The sequence below is a fragment of the Leptidea sinapis genome, chromosome 10 (genome assembly GCF_905404315.1).
Source record: "Leptidea sinapis chromosome 10, ilLepSina1.1, whole genome shotgun sequence".
Classification (NCBI taxonomy): Eukaryota; Metazoa; Arthropoda; class Insecta; order Lepidoptera; family Pieridae; genus Leptidea; species Leptidea sinapis.
This window is the reverse complement of record NC_066274.1, coordinates 774,842-799,163: the sequence shown is the minus strand read 5'-3', so window position 1 is coordinate 799,163 and position 24,322 is coordinate 774,842. Positions and strand designations below refer to the sequence as shown.

Sequence of the window (24,322 nt, the reverse complement as noted above, 5' to 3'; positions counted from 1 at the left end):
TCCTACTCGTCTCGTCTCTTATTATCATAAAAGAAAAAATATATATTCCAAGTCTAGGGTAATTGTAAGCAATCATAATATCTCAGTTTAAAAAAAAACTAAAATTCTATACCAAAGTATATTCCTATAGTTCTATATAACATCAAAAATATTGGTAGTTATACCACTTTTTATGTTAAAAGTAAGTCAGAACAGGAAATGACTTCACACTAGTGTATAATACAATTTACACCACGAACTCATAGAAAAAACTTAATAAACCAATTACGCATCATTATCAAATATTTACCGGAAGTCTGTTATTATTCGCTCATCATTACAAGACCACAACTCCCCTTAAAATATTGCATTTTACTAAAGACGCTAACAACTTTATCGCAACGGTTTCTGTTGCCCGTGAAAAACGCAAACTGCGGTCTTACAAATGTTATGATGAATGGTGGCAGTCATTTCCCTGCTCCCGTCCGCATAACATATGGCTCGATCGTGTGTGAGGGGGCTTAACAATAAGTAAATTGTTTGTTTTATATGTGAAAGCGATTTTTCAAGCAACCATTTCCCTTCTCAATTCATTGTTATAATCCAAGATGCATTTGTCATTTTAGAATTATTTTTTAATCTCATTTTTAGGGTTCCGTAGCCAAATGGCAAAAAACGGAACCCTTATAAATTCATTATGTCTGTCTATTCGTCCGTATGTCACAACCACTTTTTTCCGAAACTATAAGAACTATACTGTTGAAACTTGGTAAGTAGATGTATACTGTATGGATGAAGATTTCACACAAAAATAGTAAGAAAATTTTTGGGGCTGCCCCATACTTACAACTGAAACATAACTCAAAACTTTAAATAAACAAAACTTACAATAAAAAACAAAAATTTAATACGTCATAAATCGTAAATCGCAATTTACCTTTCATTCAATCAACTCAAATATTATTATTATTAAAGAACTTTTATATTATGTTACTTGCTGCTACGGAACCCTTCATGAGCGAGTCAGTCTCGCACTTGGCCCCTTTTTATATAAAATAATTCTACATTACTATTTAATCGAGTTTAAATCTATACTAAATTTATAAAGAAGTATAAGTTTGTGAGGTTGTAGTAGGTAATCTCTCTACTGTACTGATTTTGAAAATTCGTTTACCCATAGTTAGCAACAATATTTGTGAGGGTATTTAATAACCCAAAAAATTTAAAGACTTGGAATTGCTATTAAGTCGGAGAGAAATTGGTCGAATAAAAACATTTCTTACGAACACTGCCGTAACGAGAAAAAATATGATTGTGTTGTATATATGCAACTGGCATCATTGAAATATAAACAATGTTACACTGTTAAATGCAGACCAAGTCGCGAGTAACAGCTAGTATAGTATAATATTGAGATAGTCATGACAGGAAAGATCATTAACCAAAAAAAAATAATAAAATACTGCTTAGATTAAGGGTTGATTTCCGCTGCGTTCCAACGCAGAGAAAAAACTGCTTTTCTTAATAGGATAAACAAAAGTCACTTTGAAATATGAAATCACAAATAATAGAGATAAAATATCGAAAGTCGGTGGTAGTAGAACAGATTCCTATTGCTTTTTAAATAAAAAAGAATTTAATTCAGTCAATGGAATCAAAATTAATGTTATTATTAGCAACATAATTATCAATATTAGTGGGTCAATTGTAGACAAAATAGTATAAGGTAATATAAATTATGTAATTTAAATAAAATATCACTACGTACCTCAAAAGCAGTTACTTCGTGTAATCAGTACAAATTAAAACAGAATATTCGATCACGGTAATACGTCCGCAAAGCTTAATAGAGGTGCCATGTGCTTACTAATACAGTGCTTGGTAGTAATTAAATTTCCCACTTTTCCGATCCGGCCTGTTTCTAATTACCTGCCACAAGGTGAATTTGAAATAGTAACAACACTCTATAATCATAAATGATTATTTTATCGAACAAATAAGCCAAAGTACATGATGGCACCATCGGTCGTATTAATAAGTAACCTTCGACGAAAAGGTGTTCACATTCTCGCGCTGAGAACCAAGTTTCCTCGCAATTTTGTGTGATTAGTTGAATTTTTTATTTAATTGAATGTCGTTTTTATTACTAAAGTTGTTAGTGTTGATTAGTGTTTTATATACTCAATAATAGAAGGACCAATTAAAACGAAGAGAAATCACAAGTACTTTAATATTTAGTAATTTAAGCAATAAACTAAGATGGAATGCTTGGCTAGTGAATGAAACTCCTTCCACGGTATTATCATGTAGATTGTGGGTTTACACCATAGAAATCTTAAAACGGTCCTAAATCTGACGATCTCGTGTAACGGTAAAATCTGACGTTTAGCTCTATTACGGCCGTTCCAAATATTCAGTCTATCTCTTACTTGAGATAAAAATAGTAACTATCGTTGACTTTTCTGTCCCAGTACGACGGTAACTCACCTTATCCGTGCACGCTGTCTGTCAATGGGACGACGTATAGCTTACCAGCGATATAAAGTTTGTATGGAAATTGCAATTCACGCGTTCCAATATAAGGCGATAAGAATGACTTATCGGGTGTATACATACAGTAGAAGATAGTAATTTATCTCTATCTGTAGATAGTATATTGGGAACGGCCGTTGGAGAGCCCGCGCAGCGAGCGGCCAAAACGTTCGTATATAAGCTTCGCTTCAAAAAGGAGGTATTAGATATGTCAAAAGTCCTTGCAAGAAGACTATCGTCTATTTGTATTTACATACAATACATTACTACATACGAATGCAAACGTTTCGAGTGTTGAAGGACTTGTGCAGCAATGGATTTGCAAAATTGATGATAATACGAATAAAATAAAAATCTTATCGTAAACATGAAAGTTATATATTTTATTTAAAAAAAACAGAAGTTTAGTTGAAAAAAGTGGCAGGTTATGGAAGAGTTTCAATGCCTTCTTATTTAGATTCTGTGGTGGCAACATTTGATTGCTTTGGTGTGCTAAAGAAGAGAATTCGTTTGTCTTCCTTTACCAAAGACAATAGAGTATCTATTCTTTCATCCACTAACGATGTTTCATTATTGTGAAATAAAACCAGTTTTTTTTTAATACTAGTGGAAAACGTTCACAAGTAATAAATCACGAGATGCAGCCAATAATTAAAAGAGCTCGAATTATATTCGAGAAGTGTATAATTAATTTATCGTTTTGAGAATCGGCGAGATAAGAAGCGTGGATAGGAAAGGACGCCTCGGTTATAATTAACTTTTCGTAGGTACCCGCTTAATGACCTTTCTAGGATTAAGTGCATAGATACTATAATAATGAAAAGTTTCTATTTACTATTTATTCATTCCTACTAATATTATAAATGTGAATGTAAGTTCGTTTGCTACGCTTATGCGTCGGAGTTACAGATCCAATTTTGATGAAATTTGATACACCGATAGACTAGAGCTTGGAAAAGGACATAGGCTTCATTTTATCCCGGAAAAAACCATGACTCCCGCGGGACTTGTGAAAAACTGCAATATACCTCGATGAGCTATCTTCCTCGAAATAAAATTCATAATATGATATATATATCATAGGAAACGGACACCGGAACTGGAATAGGACATGAGATAATAGATAATCTCCAATTCCAAACTTGCTTATTATTTTTAAAAGGTTTTTATCTACGCGGACGAAGGCGCGGGCATCAGCTAGTATCAAATAATGATAGATATTACATTATAGTTTGTTATTGTTTATAACATATTATAGGGAAGTGATCACTCTTATAATTACATCATTTATACGTCTAGATTGATTGTGACAGTTTTCTAGCAGTAAGAGGCTCTATCTGGACGTATAACTTATCTACATAAGTTACAGGCATACAATATATTACGTCTTAAGCATCTCGTAGACAAGCAAAGGTCTCTTGTCCATTCTCTTGTGATTTTGTTTGAAAATTCAAATTGAAATATTTTTATTCAAAATAGGATATGACATCACTTATTGAAAATCAAAAACTACCACCCATTCCAAAAAGAATGCCTCAGACCTGAGAAGAATGGGCGCAACAAACTCAGTTCAGTCAAATCACGGTTAATTCGTCGTATGAAGGCATCGTTTTTTTTTATGGAATAGGTGGACAAACGAGCCTACGTGTCACCTGGTGTTAAGTGATCACCGCCGCCCACATTCTCTTGCAACACCAGAGGAATCATAAGAGCGTTTCCGGCCTTTTAAGGTGTACGCGCTTTTTTTGAAGGTACCCATGTCGTATCGTATGTTAGTATTGATGACTTTTATCGCTATTACGGGTTTCGATACACCTACACATGACATCACTCCTCATCGTCTCCACTGGACGAGGTCCCAGTTTTGTGACAACCCACAGTCGTCACTTGATGACGACAAAGCGTCACTAAGTCTAAGATCTATGGAACATACTAAGACTTTACTTACGTAAAACTTAGCTGAGTGTAAGCGTAGCATATTCCTTGATTTCGTTTTTCTACGCTTTATATTAGCTTCACCTGTATGTTTGTATGTTTGTAACCGACTTCTTTGAGCGCGATTTTGACCCACTTTAAACGGCTAGATTTCGTTCAAACTTTGTAGATTTATCTAGGACCGATGACATTACACTAATTTGACTAAGAAATGAAAAATAAATAAAAGTGGAAAAAAACTAAAAAGCACGCTTTATATTAAATTCAGCTAAAAATAGAAAATAAATTTAAATTGAAAATAGTGTAAAAAAAAATATATTTTATTTTAAAAAAAGCGTGTGGTGCTCTTTAAGATACTATTAAAATAATAATTCTTCTACACCCCACACTTTCTTTTACAATAAAATATATTTTTTTACACTATTTTCAATTTAAATTTATTTTCTATTTTTTAGTTGAATTTTATATAAAGCGTGCTTTTTAGTTTTTTTTAAACTACTATTTATTATACACTGGCCTTCAAAAGTAAGTATCACACTTTTAAAATTGGGATAAAGTTTGAAGTTCACAAGATATACTGTCGAAATAAAAAGGACTTCAAAGAGAATTTAATTTTGTACATAAAAACTTTATAGTCGGTAATCTTCTTTTAAGAATTGGCTGAAAAAAAACTTCAAAAACAAAACCACTCCTTTTTCAAAGTGGACGTTTCCGAATTACAATTTTACCATTCACATTTTTCTTTCTGTTTTAAATTTTTTTCAAGATCGATGGGGCTTGTTTTAAAAATTTATGCTAAAAAGCACGTTACATTTATTTATCATGCCTCTTTCAGTTGAAGAATGTGCTAGGATCATGGCTTTTCTGGAACTAGGCATCAGTATGCGTCGCACTGCAAGAATGGTGGGTGTGACGGTACGAACGGTCCAGAAGGTAAAGCGAAGGTACGAAGAGACTGGACACCATCTGAGGAGACCTTGTAATGGCAGACCCAGGTGTACCAGTGCCCGAGAAGATCGTTATATTATTTCCACTGTGTTAAGAAATCGCCACCAAAATGCAGTTGAAGTCCAGCAACAGCTACTTCAGACCCGGAGGGACTACATTAGTGACAGTACAGTGAGAAGAAGACTTGCTGAAGCAAATTTGAAACCCCGAAGACCAGCGAGTGGCCCAAAACTCGAGAGACAGCATCGAGTAGCGAGACTGCGATACGCCCGTGAACACATGCAGTGGGATGAAGAAGAATGGTCAAGAATTTTGTTTGCAGATGAGTCTCGATTCTCCCTTTACACTTCTGATGGAAGGCGAAGTGTTTAAAGGCGACCTGGTGAGCGATACCTTCAAGCCTGCATCTCAGAAAGTGTCCAATAAGGTGGAGGTAGTGTACATGTATGGGCTGGCATATCTTCAGAAGGTCGCACAGAGCTAGTAGCCATAGAAAATGGCACCATCACTGGGCAAAGATATGCTCAAGAGATTCTCAATGAGTATGCAGGGCCGTATTTAGCAAATATGGGTGATGGATCGATGCTGATGCATGATAATGCCCGGCCACACACGGCTCATATCGTACAAGAGTATATTCAGGAGTTCGGTATCAGCGTGATGGCTTGGCCATCAAGAAGTCCTGATCTCAACCCGATTGAACACGCCTGGGATGAGCTTGGGAGGCTAGTCAGAAATCGCAGACCACCACCTACTACCCTCAGGGCACTAAAGGAGGCCCTGGTAGAAGAATGGGAGAATATTCCCCAACATCGGCTCCGAAACCTAGTGTTCAGTATGCCAAACCGGCTCGAAGCTGTAATCAGAGCTCGAGGAGGCAATACCAGTAATTAAAAATTAAATAACATGTAATATATTTTAGTTGAATTTTTTTACACTAAACTAAAAATGTCTACTTTCATTGTTTTATCTTTTTTAAGTTAAAAATGTTACTAATGTATAATTTTAGTTTCTAAGAAAGCCTATAAAATTTGCAACAAAACGTTTTCAATCTTAAATCTCTACCTTCTATAGTTAAGAAAAAAAATTAATTTGAAAAGTGTGATACTTACTTTTGCAGGCCAGTGTAGATAGTAATTTGACAGCTGAAAGTATGAAAAGCTTAAGCCAAATGCAAAAGTCGAGTTCACGTTGTATCACACTGAACAAAGTTTTACGTAAAAATGATCTGCGCAGTCTTTTCAGTACGCTCTATAGATGTCAGCCTTACAATCCGATTGACATTTCAATCCCTATGCAATGCCCTAAGCCGGACTCCATGCCTCTGATGAAGCCATGGTCATTTGCTAAATCATATACCCATATTTTTTAACGTATATCCAATTGGTAACATGATCTGTTATTTGAATTTATAAGTAAAATTGTAATGCATCATCTTTAGAGTTGGAAAAAAGAGCTTTAAATTTCTATATTCTACTTAAGAATTCTTTCAAAACCTAAGGAAAACTAGATCTTGTATTATCTCATAGGGAATAGAATTCACATGCGCTTCGGTAGCAATATAACAGTACATTACCAGTGGAAGGCTCATCTCCACAGGATGCTGGCTAGATTATGAGTACCACAACGGCGTCTATTTCTGCCATGAAGCAGTAATGTGTGAGCATTATTGTACTTCGGTCTGAAGGGCGCCGTAGCTAGTGAAATTACTGGGCAAACGAGACATAATATCCTATGTCTCAAGGTGATGAGCGCAGTTGTAGTGCCGCTCAGATTTTTGGGTTTTTCAAGAATCCTGAGCGGCACTGCATTGTAATGGGCAGGACGTATCAATTACCATCAGCTGAACGTCCTGCTCGTCTCTTCCCTTATTTTCATAAAAAAATGTATCAGTTCTTCATCATTCATGCATTTCTAAATGATCGCTTTCTCAACTCAGTTCGTGAGCCTTCATAGTCAATATCAACGCACTAATATCCATCAAACTAACATTCAGGCATCAATCATTTATCATCAAACATCAATAAATCACAACGAAATAAACCATAAAATTGTTTTTTCGCACGTCCTCAACAAAGCGATTATAAGAAAATTATAATAATTGTGCGCACCGTAATTATTCTGTATCTTAAGGCCAGTAATATGTAGCGATCAATTTATGTAAAATCGTGCTATAAATTTACATTTTATGACTTGTATCTTTGTTTCATTCTGTAATGCTGCTTATAAGTTTTGTATATATCAGGTTAATGTTTTCGTGTTTTTGTTTCTATGAGAAATAAAATATTTTAAAATTAATTATGTTTTATATTTTTAAGTATTTTAAAAACTAGCCTGTAGAAGAGTTTCATAGGTATACAGTCTCATTTAACTGCCAAATGAATTCAGTAAAATAAAGGAAAAATTTTATGTTGATTCAAGTGTGTTTAGTCAACTACACTATTTGTATAAAGATTGTTTACTTTATTTTATATAATTTTAATAGTTTCACCTGTATGTGTGTTTGGTTCTAACCGACTCATTTGGGCGCGATTTTGACCCGCTTTAAACGGCTAGATTTCGATCAAACTTCGTAGATATATCGAGGACCGATGACAATACATTAATTTCATAAAATTATCCCATTTTCAATTTGCAAAATAAGATTTTTTTTATGTATAATAATTATAATCTATCGTCTATAAGGCAGGAATTATTGATGTTAATTTTAAATTTCTTTTCTATTTTTCAGTTTTGTTTTGTATAAAACCCGTGGTTTTTAGTTTTTTTTTAAATACTATTTATTTTTATTTACAACAACATATTTCACGTGTTTCACAGTGTCAAACAACTATGGAGGTACAAATAAAAAGCAGTGTGCTCGATAATGGCCAATTCTTGACATATTTCATATAATGCGAGCCCGCGGCAAAATGGCCGACACTATGTCTAATAAATTTATGGACGTTCATTTTCATGTTGATCGACTCGAAATTATAATCATTGTGCTTGAGGCGCGGCGCGTGAACCGTGAGCTTTACTTTACAAAAAACTTTTTGTTCACACAGAATATGACGAGGTGGTTGAGTTGAATCAGACCTTTGATGATCAAATACGTCACAAGGTGTTCTCACAGATCAGATAGCTGTTTTATTTGCGAAGTGGTACGTGCGGTCATGTAGAGGATGACAGTAGAATGAAAGATCGTTAAGTGTAGTTATTTATTAGTATATTGTGAGTTAATATCGGGGATGTGCTAAAAAAAGTCATAAGATAAGAGAGTTTGTTTGAAAGGGTAGATTTCTTATGACAATAAGAGACGAGACAAACAGGACGTTCAGCTGATGGTAATTGATACGCTCTGCCCATTACAATGCCCTGCAACTGAGCGGCACTACAATTGCGCTTGCCACCTTGAGACATAAGATGTTAAGTCTTATTTGCCCAGTAGTTTCACTAGCTACGGTGCCCTTATGATCGAAACACAATAATGCTGACACATTACTGCTTCACGGCTGAAATAGGCGCCGTTCTGGTACCCATGATGTAGTCGGCATCCTGTGCAAAGGAGCCTGAGAACTGGTAAGATAACCCCACAGATGTGAGCTGGATTATCAGCTGTGACAAATGGAGATGTATTATAAACATCAGCAGCTTAAGTTCTGTAGGATAGTAAATATTTTAATATATTGCTCGTTTCGTTAATTGTAACAAATACAAGAAAAAAGTGTAACGCTCCGGTCACGTGCTGTTTTCTTTGTCGCTGACAGACATGAGAGTAAACGAGATTTTTATGGAAATGGCATCAGTTACCCGGAAAAAATAAAATATCGTCGACGACAAAACGACTTGTCCCGGATATGAAACACTCCAAAGGGTAGGGAATGTTTTATCTGCTTCCCTAACAAATGTGACATTAAGTGCGCAAAAATATTGCAATTTATAGCGCTGTTGAAATCAACGAGAATATAAATTACTCACTGATCTTCTGAAGTGGTAGTGAATTGTGATTATCTTTGCCAAATGTTTTAAGTTTCTCTAGAATTAACACTAAAGAAAACTCGAAACATGTGGATAATTATGGATTTCCGCAAAGTAACGCCTACTTCAATAAATTTTTTTTAGATTACTTTTACATTTTTCATGTATTACAAACAGTGATATAAAACTTGGGTAAAAGGTATCTTGAAGGGTATACATTCAAAAATCTGTTATAAATTAGTATAAGTTAGACACCATAGATAATTTATTCAACGAAAACAAATGTAATAATTATAGTAGCTGACTCAGCAAACGTTGTATGGCCGATATTAAAATCGCAATACAAAAGTAACTGTTCATCGTAGATGGGTGAAAATTTGAAGTTGTATGTATTTTTTAATGTTAACGGATATTAATATTAATGATAAAACAAATTTAAAAAAAAAATGTCAAAAATATTAAAAAAAAATCGTTAAAATTTAGGGGATGAAAAATAGATGTTGTCCGATTCTCAGACCTACCCAATATGCACTCAAAATTTCATGAGAATCGGTCAAGCCGTTTCGGAGGAGTTCAAAGTTTAACACCATGACACGAGAATTTTATATATTAGATTTACAATACTGTGATTACATTAAATTAAAACTATCATTACGGGGAAGCGTACCTAGAATACTGGCAGCATTTTCACGTTGAATAGCTAGGCTGATCCGTTGACCGAAATAGCTGCCAGCGCGAGCGCTTGGGCTGCTAGTAGCCCTATTAAGGTGAGAATATAGTACTTTGTTCATTCACCGCGCCTCTGGGCCGCACGAGCCAAGTGTCTCGACACCAAACGGCACAAAGATGAAAGACTCACTGAGACCGACATTTTTGCGACGCTTGCTATTTCCGGCAGTCGAAGCTGCAGCAGCCCCAGCACCAACTGACGTTACTTGAACATGAGAAGGAGCCAGAGTGTCGACGCAAGTCATGTCCCATAACAGCGCCCTACCGCATACCCAAGCCACCAGGGTCATTCCATCAGGACGCTTGCCATCGCGGCGGATAATATAATTTGGCTCGAAAACAGCTGGTATATTAAGAGCGGCAAATGCCCTGTGGATGACTTCAGGAATGCTGGCGTGGTGACTCATATGGCCTGCCCATTTTAGGCACGATAGCTCGTGACGTCCAAGAGGTAGATGAACGCCACAACTACATAGCCATAGATTATTTATGTCATGAAAATTATCGAAGCCAAAAACAATTTATGATTAGTTATTTTTTTGCCGCCATTTTACATTTCATACGCTGTGTCATTGTCATCGTGACATAACAGTTGCTTACTTATCAATGTCATTGCTGCAAAGCTGTACAGACCAGCTCTAAGCCGGCACCCGTTCTATGAACACGAAATAATAGCAATTTAGGTGACATGGACATTTGACGTGACCAGCAAGCAGCCTCTGGTAACACGACGGAAGCTTGTCACAGCCTCAATTACACTACCGAGAATTGGTATTAGTTCGTCCAGCTAAACTATTTATGTAAAATAAGAGCTGCCTCACGTACGGGGAAACGGCTATTGCACGCACCGCTCATTAAGTACTTTAGAGCAATTTGAGGAGCAGAAAAAGTCGGACGAGAGTCTGTGGCATCGCGTGGTCAATTAAAATGTTGGCAAGTGTTCACTGCGAACGGTATTCTATATGCATTCCGGACAACTGGACTTTGGATCGCTTGTATCCTGCTCTCTTAATTATAACATATTCATAAATACTAGCATAAAGGTTTTCCTAGCAATTGATTGGTTTTACCACCGGACAGGTTATTTTCTTGATAATTTACGTGACAATCATGTATGTACCACTAGGTTGATTGCCACGTTCGCGTTTATCAATAACTGGCCAGGAACCAATGTGCCATTTATCCATGTTGTGTGATTATTATATTAAAAATGCCAGTTAGAGGCTTCTTTCCACAGACTATGGAAATGGGTGCCATAGCATCATCTTTCTGCCTCCTAGCAGTATGTTCAACCTCTGTTTGTGTTTTTCCGTTTTGACAGGTGCCATAGCTAGTGAAATACAGAACGGCACTCCATTTTATTGGACATATATCAGTTAAGGCGGTAGATACATTTACTTGCAAACTTTAAAATGGCGGACTTGCATATAACTCTCATTCCTTAATTTATCCTTTTGGGGGGGAATTTTTCAAAATGTTCATTAACGTCATGTAAGAAACTTTTGTGAAAAACTTCAAGTATGTAGCCCCATCGGCTTAGGCTCTGCCTATAAGAATTAGTAGATCAATTGGAACAAGTAATTGTATATTTGAAATTGAAATTAGTTTCTGATGCCTCAAAGTAATGCCTTAAACCTTCATTCTTAATAAATTGATCATCAAAAATATTTGCGTCGGCATATTTCTAAGTGTTGACAATTAATCACAATTAATTTCCCATGAACCCAATAAAAAAAATTCTGATCGTCATCATTCTAAATTAATCAGTTGGCTATTTTTATTAGTTTTTATTACTTTTGTCGTATACGTGTCGGTAAAAAAAAAGTAGGTGAAGTATCAATGGAAGCAAAGATTAGGAAGATACACAAAATAGAAGGTAACAGGATAAGATGAAGAAATAAGAAATGGTCGACTGGAGATACTGCATGGTATACTGACGTTAAGCCTGCTCACGTTGGAATGATCCAATATCAGTAAAACATAATGCAGGTAGACCAACAAACAGGGAGCTCATGACATAACACAATCAGCAGGAGAACAATGGAAGCACAAATCGAAATACAGAAAGTTGTGGATGAGGTTATAGGAAGCGTTTACCTATCCTGGGGTAGGTACATATCTCATATCATTAGAAACAACAATCAAAATGAAATAAGCAAAAATACATATATAGAAACTTAATATAAGGAGTATATTAGGAATCGTGACAGATTGTTGAGTATACCAATTTATCTCGACTACTCGACTTGAATTCGAGCGCCCGAAACTCAAGAAATGCCTCTTATATCTGCCTAATAGTAGAATTAGCAATTCTCTTTCATAGCATCATGCAGTTAATACTGATAAGGTTGTAAGTATCCTTAACAATTATGATTAAAACAACAATTAAAGACATAAAAACTTGTTGGTGTTATGATAATAAACCCCTTACAAAATTACACTCAAAATACTAGATACACATATAAAAAAAATTATAAAAGCAATTGTGTGGTTTTATGAAACCACGATGCAAGTGGATCGTTTTTTCACAAAATAACATAGGTATTAATCTCAACATAGAAAAAAAAAAACAAATTTATATATTATGCTTTAAATTTTCATAAAATAAAAACACCTCTATCAAGTGTGTGGGGTTCGAACCTACTCTTCCACCCAAACGCAATTGCGTCCAATATGAGAACTATAGGCGCCGCTCGACCGTCACGCGACATGCAACACACAGACGAAAAAGTTGGAGACGATGTTATAAAAGTTTCACTTTAATATCAAACAAAACTTGCAAGCAAAAAGTAGTTACCCACACAACACTCCATTTTATTTTAGAATCCCCGCTTACATATCTTATAAACTCTACAGACGAGGCAAATAAAAGGCCATGATGTTGTTTTATTTAGATTTCAACCAACGATATCAGTATACATCTATTGTTTAACAACGAGTCATGTAGCTGGTAGCCATTACAAAACAAATACATTCTCCTCAATTACACTCGGAGTGCATCGTGACTACAAAGCTCGCACAAGGAGGCTCAGATATCGCCTACGCAAAAACTAATCCTACTGTTCCGGTCTAACTAGTTTGTAACAATCCAAGTTGATGGTTTAAAAACAATACTTCAGTATTTTTTTATGAAAATAAGGGACGAGACGAGCAGGGCGTTCAGCTGCTGGTAATTTATACGCCCTACCCAATACAATGCAGTGCCGCTCAGGATTCTTGGAAAAACCAATAATTCTGAGCGGCACTACAATTACGCTCGTCACCTTGAGATATAAGATATTAAGTCTCATTTGCCCAGTAATTTCAATAGCTACGTCGCCCTTCCGACCGAAACACAGTAATGCTTATGCATTTCTGCTTCACGGCAAAAATAGGTGCCGTTGTGGTACTACTATTTTAACAATTCGAATTTTAATTCAATCGGTACCTAATACGTGAATAATTTTATAATTTAATACAACAATTTCTCTGTACTCTGTTACATGTAAGAGTCCTATTTGACATATCGTCGTTTTTTTTGTAAACTAGCAACGCTCAGTTTAATCCACAATATTCAAAAACATAATATTTCAGTTTTCGTGATTACAAGAACATATCCCATAAGGTTTTTGGGAAAAACAAATTTCATATTGGGGGTAAGCTTTCCCGTTGGACTTTTTATAAAGTAAAAAATCATATCTGATCGTGATTCCGTCATTCACGTGTCAAAGCGGATTATATTTATTTAATTGCTTTACTTCCTAAAGAATATCTATCTCAAGACAAAATCCAGTCAGACGATTCGAAGTCTGAAGAAACGGAAAAGATTCGTTAAGTATAGCTGTTATTTTCACATTACAAAGAGTCACTTAAACTATGTTCATATTTAAAAATATAGATTATCTGACACACGAAATTGATTTATTTTTAATGAATTAATATTATTAAAACTCACATTTTTCCTTTCACAATAATAGAATTTCGTATTTGATGTGATTGATGATTAGTATAGTAGATAAGATACTCGTATATATACTTTTAAATAGCATGAATTTACCTACGTTCAGATACATTAGAAAAAAAGTAAATTAGGTAATTGAATTAAAAGTAATTAAATTTGTCAGATGTTTCGGCATTCATTGCTTATATTTTGAAGATTGGGCAATTCTTGAATTAACTTCCTAATGTTTCATAATATGATAACAAACGTCATTAGGCCGTGAATGGTGATTCTTTTAGAGCTAGACATAACATAATTGTGACGTCCTCAAACATCAATCAACGGAGCTACGCAACAACGAAAACACTGTTAGTTTTGCCGCCGAATTATTAATTACATTCTCACAAAAAACTCACACACGAAGCCGAAAACATAAATTTCTTCCTTTTTCCCCGCACAAAGGAGCCGTTCGAACAACAATATAACACTAAACTTATTAGGCTCATCCGACACGGCCTTCGCGCCATAATTTTTGGCGCCAGCAGTCCTACCTCTAGATTAAACTAATATGAAAAGGAAATTGAGTAGAAAATAGATAAAGGTTCTATGTGTCATTAAGAATTTGTTACGGAACGAAGTGCCGGAGCGAGCCTTTATTTATTTGACTTCACTTAATTGAATTAATGTTTGGTTTTACGAGCTGCCGGTAACGTTCGGAACTAACTTAAATGGCCAATTGTAGGCTAATAATGGTAATATTTACGTCAGAAATCGTAAATAAATGACGGTCGGTATCAATTAAAAGCTACCTGTAATCGCCTGTTTATTGTTGAGTCGTAAATAAATAATACAAGATCATTTAGTAATAAAATGATTTTCTTTACATCGGCAGCGTCGAATAAATGTTTAATGCTTTTGAGAAATTTATATATACGTTTAGTTGGGATGTTATCCGCTAGAGGGCAGTGGAGGAGGTCATGAATAGTAATAGAGTTCACAGCTCGAGGGAGCAACCTCTCTCGAAGTCGCTTATGGTGCGTGCTAAATCGACAATACCCAAGGGCCTCTTCTATCCTAACGGACCGTTTCATGAAGTTGCCTTTTTTGTTAAAGGTTTATTAGCCACCCGTGTCCCTTGGGTTTGCATTATGCCTTCTTGACATAAAATAAAGTGTAACGAATGAACGTAATGTGAACTGACATTAATTAGTAATAACTTTATAATATCGTTAGACGAATGTGTTCATTTAAGTATTGTAGTATATTTTATGGAAACAGTTCAATAAAATTGCGAATGAATTTGTCATATTATTGATGTGATTGGTTATTTTGTTGTCTGTAGAGCTAGTAGGTGACGGCCGTTCCCAATATTCAGACTATCTCCGGTTGTGGAGTAAATATCGTTGACTTTTCTGTCCCAATAATGTTATCGACGGTAACTCACGTTATCCGTACATGTCTGTCAATGGTAGGATGTAGAGCCTACCAGTGATAGAACTTTGAATGGAAATTGCAATTCACGCGTCCCAATATAAGGCGATAAGAATGACTTATCGTGTATATTGGGACACATTCAGATTATTGACAGAAGAAGGTAGTAATTTATCTCTATCTGTAGATAGTATATTGGGAACGGCCGTAAGAGGAGTGGCAGCGCGGGACTCACATTCATGAGCTGATCCGGTGTGGTGGAGGGCTTGCTCATGTCGGCGCGAGCGCGGGCGCGAGCGTCGCATGTCACTCACTCACTCACGGGCAGCCACTCAGGCAGGCGCGGCGCGGGCGGTCTGCGAGCACGAAGCGACCGCGACTGCCGCGCGCCGTTCCCCACTGCACTCGCGAGCCCCCACCGCTACCGAGCGCCTCATTTCTCACTATAATTTGCGTGTTGTTCGTTTTTTACCATTATTACTGCCACGTTTTGTTTTACGTATTATCGAGTGCATCCCGCTCACACCGGCCGCCATGCACGGGGAGCGCCGCCCAGATAATAGCACCGCAATTACCTACGGCTTGCCCGCTGACCGCGCGACGCCGCGCCTCATGCAACAAGTAGCGACATCTCGTGACGAGGAGCGGTAGCTTCCACATTACAACTAATCTTTGTGTACTAGCTGTTACTGCCACTTCATCCGCATTTACCAATATAACTATACTAGCGGTGTTTCATTCCTGCCAGATGTATTAATATATCTCTCATCGTCAAGGCAGTGTTCGCAAGAAACGTTTTCGTTCTCCGACTTGCAGAGCCTATCCGACTAGCACGAAAAAGTCTTTTTATTTTTCAGGTTAATATATAGCCCATGAATTTCACAAATAATGCGACTTTCTATAGGTAACATAATTTTTATAATCAATTCAGTAGATTCAGAGATTACCGCCTACAACCTCACACAAACCTCTTAGTACTATTAGTATAGACGAGTAAAACTGATGATGCAAGCAATACCTTAGCCTGATGATAATTGATAAGTCCTGCTCATTATAATCGCAGAGTCAGGATTCTTGAAATGCCCCAAAATTATGAGCGGCACTGCGATGACGTCCATGACTGAGTAAAAAATCACATAAAATTGATTAGGTACAATTATGAAAACAATTTAATAATGTTAAAAAAGCCCTTTATTCCGAAGTTCCATACCTGTTGAAGTTGTTTATTTTCCAAGTAAAAAAAACTTTATTCAATTATGCTTAAATCGCTTTGAATTATCACTACAAATATTTGTTTTAAATTATTGAATTTATCATAATATGTTCGTAAAAAAATAAGCTAATGAGAAGAACTTACAATAAATTATCGTATATTGGATGCATCAACCTTTAGAGCTTGAACTCATTGTTTGTGTAAGGATGCTTCGTGAACATGATGGTCGTGATTACTGTCACAATTAGTAATTGCATTCAAAAAATACAATGATTTATTAACTGTATATTAGATATATATTTTCAATCATTGTATTTGTTGGATCAGTTAAATATTTATACTTGTGTTACTATTTTATTAGGCTTCCAATAATTTCCACTCTTAGCCAGAAGGGACCTAAGGTTATTTTCAGCTCATCTTTCCTTCTTCTCACTTTTCGACCTATACTCATCTCTTGGGTACCAGACAGTCACCTGTTTGCTTTATTTTTCTTGCTGGCAACGGTGCAAATATTCAGTCCATCTCCATTTTAGTTCGTCGATACGTAATAGGATGTCTGTTAGTTTTATTTTTTTCCTGATGTCTATATTTCTGGCTTTGTCTTTTAGCTTTAGCCCTGGAACGCTCCTCTCCATAACTCTCTGATATTTTGCCAGTTTGTCTATATGATTTGTTGTCAAAGCCCAGGTTTCACAGCCATATGTGATGCAGGGGAGTTTACCTGTTTCCGATGTCTTATTTTTATCTTAATGCCTAGTTCCTTACTTTTCATATTTTTTTGAAAACCCTAAGCAACTAATTAAAACAATTTGGGTACTAGTTTAAATATAAACGGTAGTTTGTCTGTTTATCGTCACATTATTCACGACGACTGTATCGTGGGATCAGATAAAGTTATAATTATGAATAACGTATAACCTGGCAGATATCAATTTGCATTGCTATAGATAATTTTGAAGAGACAAAAAATGTGAACATAATATATGCTTGAATCTGTGTTCATGTAAACTTGCAAGGATTTGTAACATATCATAATATTTTCCTTAAAAAACCACACTGTAGAGCTTTCCCGCACTTCCAGGGGGAAAGGATCGTGTTATTGTTTGTAGCGATGTGAGATCAGTTCGATTAGCTCCTCGGAACAAATGCGGTAACAGCCACTAATTAAGCGACAATTCGATTATAGCACGTTGCATCAAGCAAAGCACTCGTAGTACGCGGTCCTGATTAAGTAGAACATCTAACCTACTAGCCACTTTAGTTTACCACGAGGTGCGTGTAAACAAATAATCAATCGAGTCTCATATATTATTGCTGACCATCTATTCCTTATTATAGCTATAAATAACTTTGAGATAAAAGGTGCCGATTTTTCGTAATATTTATTAATTTAAAATTTTATCTATGAGTCTGTCTATAAGCTGATATACAGTATACAACACAAACTGCTCTCTTCTGCAGAGTAAAAAATATATATTAATATAAACAGTATGACCCCATAGCATACAGTACGTTTCGAATCTGTGATAATAACTCAATACTCTAAATTGGCCGTAATAACATTACTGTATAGGTACAGATACAGATAGTATAGATACTATAATATTATAAAGAGGAAAGATTTGATTGTTTGTTTGTTTGTTTGCACTGAATAGGCGCCGTAACTACTGAACCGATGAATAATTATTTCACTGTTGGGAAGCTACATTAGCCCCGGGTGTTATAGGCTATATTACATTTTCAAAAAATTAGGGATCCCTACTAAAAGTCCAGTAATTAACCCAAGGTGTAAAAATACGTACGTGAACGATATCGGCATCAGCTTCTTCTCTAATATAACTAACGGCGTATGCAGCTAAACTAAGTTTATATAATATAACTATCTAGTTAGGCTTGTAAGAGCTTCAACGGAGCTTTTTAATTTAAAAAAATTGTGACCAAGTGACCCTGCCTACCGAGTAAACATTTTTAAGATGAATATGGATTTATTTCCTAGTCATGGATGTTTATTTGTATTTATGTATGTTTCAAAGTCAAATAAACTTTATTTAATTAGGCTTAAACTAAGCGATTTTGAATTGTCACTACAAATATTTCTTTTTTAATTACTGAATCTACCGTTCGGAAGAAGTTGAGCATATAACGACCACTCTTTTCAATCAAATAGGTTATTTTACAATGGCTGTAATATACAAAACAAATTAGTTTATAAGGTGCTGCATCCAATATATGAATCGTGTTTAAATACTTTAAATTATTTCATAAAAAGTAATAAATATAAATTATCGTATATTGGATGCATCAACCTTTAGAACTTGAACTCATTGTTTGTTTAAGAATGCTTCGTGAACATGATGGTCGTTATTATTTTCATATTAGTTGAGTAAGTAAACTGAAAACTTCTTTAGCATCTTTGTGATTTGAAAGTCGATGAAACGAAAAAGCGCGACAGTAAAAAGAGACAGACACATAAGATTCATATGATTATTTATGTAAACACTTTTCCGCTGAGCTACGAGTATTGCTGACGGAGCTGTTGAAATTAACAATGTCTGGAAGTTTGACAACTCTCGTCATATACTTCGAAGGGTTGCTACCCAACACTTATGATTTAACGTAGGAGAAAATGAGATGATTATACAGTAAGAAGAGATTGCCTTATGTATGACGCTAGTATACAATATTTAGTGATAGTAAAAGTCTTTCATAGCGGTTGAAATCATGTGTCATCCTAGCAAAATGTAGAACTACTAGAGCGTAGGCAGTCTTTCAGCCGTTTTTCACTTTCATTATAAAACTACTAATAAAATAATTATAAAATTGATTAAATGCTAATGCATTCTTACACAATTAAACTGCATAAAAACTGTTCGTATTTTGCATATTGTCACATGATTCACTTTTTTAGTTGATTTATTAAAATCTTATCAAAAATAGTTCATTAACGATTCGATGCAATTGCGGCATTTAAAAATATCACGAGTTCCTTATCGTTTGTGCAAATTTCAATTGGTTATTTAAAATTTAGTAGATTAATTTTCTCTATATTGTGTATACAATATTTATAACATCATTAGATCCCGTGATATTGTTCGCATTAGTCCTTGGCCACATATGTACAGATTGTATGTAGGTATGTAATGTATGAGATGCATCCGGAGCAATCGTGTCAACCCATGTTTAAAAAACTAGGCTTGTTGCTAGGCTTGCCGTCGCTTTATATATTCGAGATTTGTATGTTTGTAAAAAAAATTCAGCATTGATTAAATCAGCTAATGATCGAAATCCAGGGAACCGACGTGATCCACAGACTCGTTCCGCACGGTGTACAAAAATTACAAAATAGAATAAAAGTTGTGTATGTAATTGTGTTCGTATTTATAATAAGTTACCGAGTAGCATTTAAAATTACAATTCTAGATTATTTAAGAATAAGTTCTATAGTTGGCTAAATGCTGATAATTTTTATAGAGTTAAGGAATTCATGGATAAGAAGTTCTGATATTAATTGTATTATGTTAAATATTAGCATGCCAGGAATAGCAAAACATATAGGTACCTAAGCTCTTTATTATAATATCTTAACACCATTTTATACTATGTTTTTTGCCAATAAATATAAAATGATAACAAAATATATAAACAACGGCAAACGTATCCCAAATAAAGGTCTTCCCGTCGCCTTGCTATAAAAATCGGCTAGTAATGGAATTAAAAAACTTTCGTAAGACAGTGTTAATTTGAAACAGTTTGTCATTTTTGATTGATATAGACATTTGGTTAAACAAGATATACCGAAATATACAACCCATGCGTACTCCAACGGTTGGCTCAGTTGGAAAGAGCGCTCGGACGGAAAACCGAGAAGTCTCAGGATCGAGTCCGCATAGTTCATAAATTTTGGTTACAAATTTAATTTTTTTTTTTTTTTATGGAATAGGAGGACAAACGAGCGTACGGGTCACCTGGTGTTAAGTGATCACCGCCGCCCACACTCTCCTGCAACACCAGAGGAATCACAAGAGCGTTGCCGGCCTTTAAGGAAGGTGTACGTGCTTTTCTTGTTTTCTTTTCTTTATGTAATTAAACCCAAAACTGAGGATTATTACTTTAAAAATAACAAATTAACAATTATTTTTGTAAAATGACCATCAATTTGAGAGAACACACTTTGAGAGAAGCCTCGGTATCTCAATTGTTCATTGAAGATGGGAGAGATCTTTTGTAGTGATACTATTATTTTGTAACCCGTCTGAACCGCTCAAATGGTGGGGGGGATACTATAAACATTATTTTTATGAAAACATTAAACACATAATACAACAAAAAAAACAGGACTTAACCTTGCCCTTCAATCATAACCCGTAGGAACAATGAAGGCTTATCTTTTCTCTTAGAATTAGATGGGAAAAGGATTTCAGATTACCTTTTTCAATTCGGCTACATAACAACGTATCGGATGTGACAAAATCAGATGTAAGTTTTTGGCAACGAAAACCAAGACCAAAGGAAAGCTAATGATGCATCTATTGACGGTGTCCCGAGGAGAAACTGGGAAAACATTATCGCAAATGCGAGACAGCCTGGGAAAAATACGCGATTGCTTCTTCAATTTGGAACTGCTGCTATTCTGAATAGTAAAACAAAACATTCCATCTTGAAGCTACCACCAACAGTGTCTTCAGAACGACAGTCAGTACAAAACTTTTACAAGATGCATCATTGATCATACGGGATTAATGTACTGTGTGTATGAATCTTGGAGCTTATGATGTAAGCCGATCGTCCGAAGATGATACATCGAAGTAATGTTATAGGTAACTAAAAGGTAAACGATCTTATGTTAAAAGTTGACATTCTTTATTACTATTGTGACATTAGCAAACTCATGATGTGTTAAAGCAATATTTGGAGGTCTGTTTGGACTGTTATAGATGTTACAACCAGCCAGGCTCAACAACAAAAAAGATAGATGTATAAAAATAAATTCTACAATCTTGAAAAAATTTTCAACTTAGAAATTTGTGTGTAGTAAGAATATGTGATTGACATTATTGGAATATGATATTATGTATTATCATAAGAAATAAATTTTGAATTATTTCTTTTGGAACTACAGTAATATTTATGTTCATTACTTCCATTAAATCACGTGTGTGTGAGTTTATGTGTTCCAGATTTGTCGTTGTTTTCTCTGATTCTGTTTATATAAGTTTTCATTTCAGGTTGAAATATATATTATAAAAATACTATTATTGCAAAAGCAAGTTTTTTTGTACAAACTTAAATTGTGAAACTGGGTTTTGGGTGATTTTATGATACGGCCTTACAAGAACAGTCTTTCCACTGCAGCCGTGAAGAGTTGAGTTATACGTGATATTAGACTTAAGCTTAATTAATTAATTTTGATAAGCAGAGAAATATTTTTACGGATATTAATTGGTTATTTATGTTCAAAAGTTATTATCAAATCCAGTAGAAAGTGCCCAGTGCGCTACGTAAGCCGTAGCAACATCAGACGTTTATTTATAACTATAAAATAGACAATATTTTTAACAAATTATGGTGGTGAAAATTTAATTGTCATTTCAATGAATTGAAATAATATATAAAAGAAAAAAAATATAGATTCTAGAAGTCAAATGTATTAAAATAAAAATCAACGGTGAACAAGAATTAAAAAAAAACACAAAATATAATTATCATCAACGTTTATTTAAAAAAGATAGATAACAACATTTACTTCCGAGGCACGTCGCATTAACTTACTTATGGTAACTTAACTATAACTTAATCTAATTAAGTACAGCGATAGTCTATATTTAAACGATATCTTTCAGTTGTTTACTAATTATTATGCACAGCTTTTATGTCACTGCCCAATAGCTACTGGGGGTTGTAAATTATAGTGTCCTTGAAACATGGAATAATTGTCTTTTGAGGCACATTGGTAAGCACTTAAAGGGTATTGATAAAACCGTGGATCGCGGACACTTGAACGAGCGTAGAGGGATTCCTGGCGGTTATCAGGACACCAGCCACTCCCGTACATAACTCCACCACTAAACACGGCGCCACTATTGTAATTGGTAACCTGAGGCGTTGCCGCACCATAATTCAGCATCTGCTTAGGTCCACTAGTCACAGGAACCGTGCCATAGTTAGGACTCCCTACTGCAGTCGCTTCGCTATTCAGCCCTGATGGCTGTTCCACTTCTACGCTCATCTTCGTTTGCTCAATCACTACTTTGTCATCTTCTTTCGCTTTCTTGCTTTTTCTGGTTCCATTAGCATGGGTCTTTACGTGTTTCGCGAGATGGTCAGAGCGCATAAATCGTTTTGTGCACAGTTGGCACGCGAATCTTTTCTCTCCAGTATGAGTACGGAGATGGCGCTGCAATTCGTCAGATCTGGTGAAACGCTTGCCACAAAACAGCCAGTTACAGACGAAGGGTCTCTCGCCAGTGTGCCAGCGCAGGTGAGCCTTTAGATGGGATGTTTTTCCGTACACTTTTCCACAGCCAGGAACATGACACACGTGTTCCCTCTTCGCTCCGTCTTTCCCGTAATTTGGTCCAAAACCGGCAGCTTCAGTCAGACAGTTTGGACATCTACACTTTGCACATCTCCGCTGTAACTCTCGCGCGTCTTCAGCGGTTGTTGACGCAGGCCAGTAGGCTGGGTATTGTGGGTAAGGCGGCATTTCTCGCCACGTTGTGCCACACCAAGCACCTGAAGACGCGCTGCTGCAGGAAGACAGGTCTGAGGCTGGAGATATGGCGTCACTTCGACCATAGCCGCAGGCATAACCCCCCACCATCATCATCTAGAAAATAAAACACATCACAATTAAATAATGTTCATCACAACAGCAAACAGTAAACTTTTAAATCAGATACAGGGACTTCAATTATATTTGTTACTGACGCACTTTCACAAAAATCATTTAACCCCAAACTAGACACAGCATGTAATATAAGTGTCAGACAGTATTATTCAGTATTTTATTGTATTACAATAAAATATAAACATTCATAGATATTCATCATATGAACTCTTGAACCTGCCGGATAAGAACCCGGGACTTTTAAGCCATGGTCATTAACCACAGGGATATTCAGCAGGGCAGTCAAACTACATAATTAAAGTAGGGAATAATTATAAAATACTCGACTGTAAAAACTCTAATACAAAAATATAGATTTAACAAAATAAGATATTATTTAGAGGTAAATTAAGAGTATAATTATTGCTTTATTGAGTACAATTAGAGGGCGGCAGACCAACCTGTTGAGCTGTTGGCTCGATGTACTGCATATCCGGTGTGGTGAGTGGTGACAAGTTCGTGATCCAACTAGATAATTACAGGGCGGCGCTCCACTCTCGCCAAGACGTTTTTAATAACTGCCTTGGCGTAGACGTAACGAGCGGTTGTCACCTCTCCGCGCCCCCTCCCCCCGGCACCTCCTCGAGCTGCGCGCGCGCACCCTTACCCCCCCCCCCCCCCCTCACCACCCCGTGCCGCTAACACAGCCTCCGACACACCCCGCTCCGCTCGTGAATTATGAACTTTTAAGCTCGGCGAACTTCAACAAGCGTTCCTATCTTGATATACCCGTACTAGACTTTTGAATTTAAATTACAAATGATACGAATCGATTATGAAGCAATATAAT

At 35.9% G+C, this 24,322-nt stretch overlaps 2 protein-coding genes across 3 annotated transcripts in view; both read right to left on the bottom strand.

Annotated features, from left to right (window-relative positions):
- The window catches only part of LOC126966517 (transcription factor Sp9), a 124,378-nt gene extending 108,576 nt beyond the window's left edge, over positions 1-15,802 (bottom strand). The window contains exon 1 of one of the 2 annotated variants that reach the window (XM_050810640.1): positions 15,669-15,802. In XM_050810640.1, the coding sequence (XP_050666597.1) occupies positions 15,669-15,707 (39 nt within the window). In that variant the 5' untranslated portion in view covers positions 15,708-15,802. The remainder of the gene's footprint in view (positions 1-15,668) is intronic. The other variant, XM_050810637.1, reaches the window with a different exon arrangement.
- A 6,594-nt stretch (positions 15,803-22,396) lies between these two features.
- LOC126966526 (transcription factor Sp9-like) lies at positions 22,397-24,055 on the bottom strand. Its single transcript, XM_050810656.1, has 2 exons — positions 23,934-24,055; positions 22,397-23,472 (listed from the first exon to the last, which is right to left on the bottom strand). Exons 1-2 carry the CDS (start codon positions 23,961-23,963, stop codon positions 22,519-22,521), a joined length of 984 nt encoding a protein of 327 aa, XP_050666613.1. The 5' UTR covers positions 23,964-24,055; the 3' UTR covers positions 22,397-22,518.
- Positions 24,056-24,322: the final 267 nt, after the last annotated feature.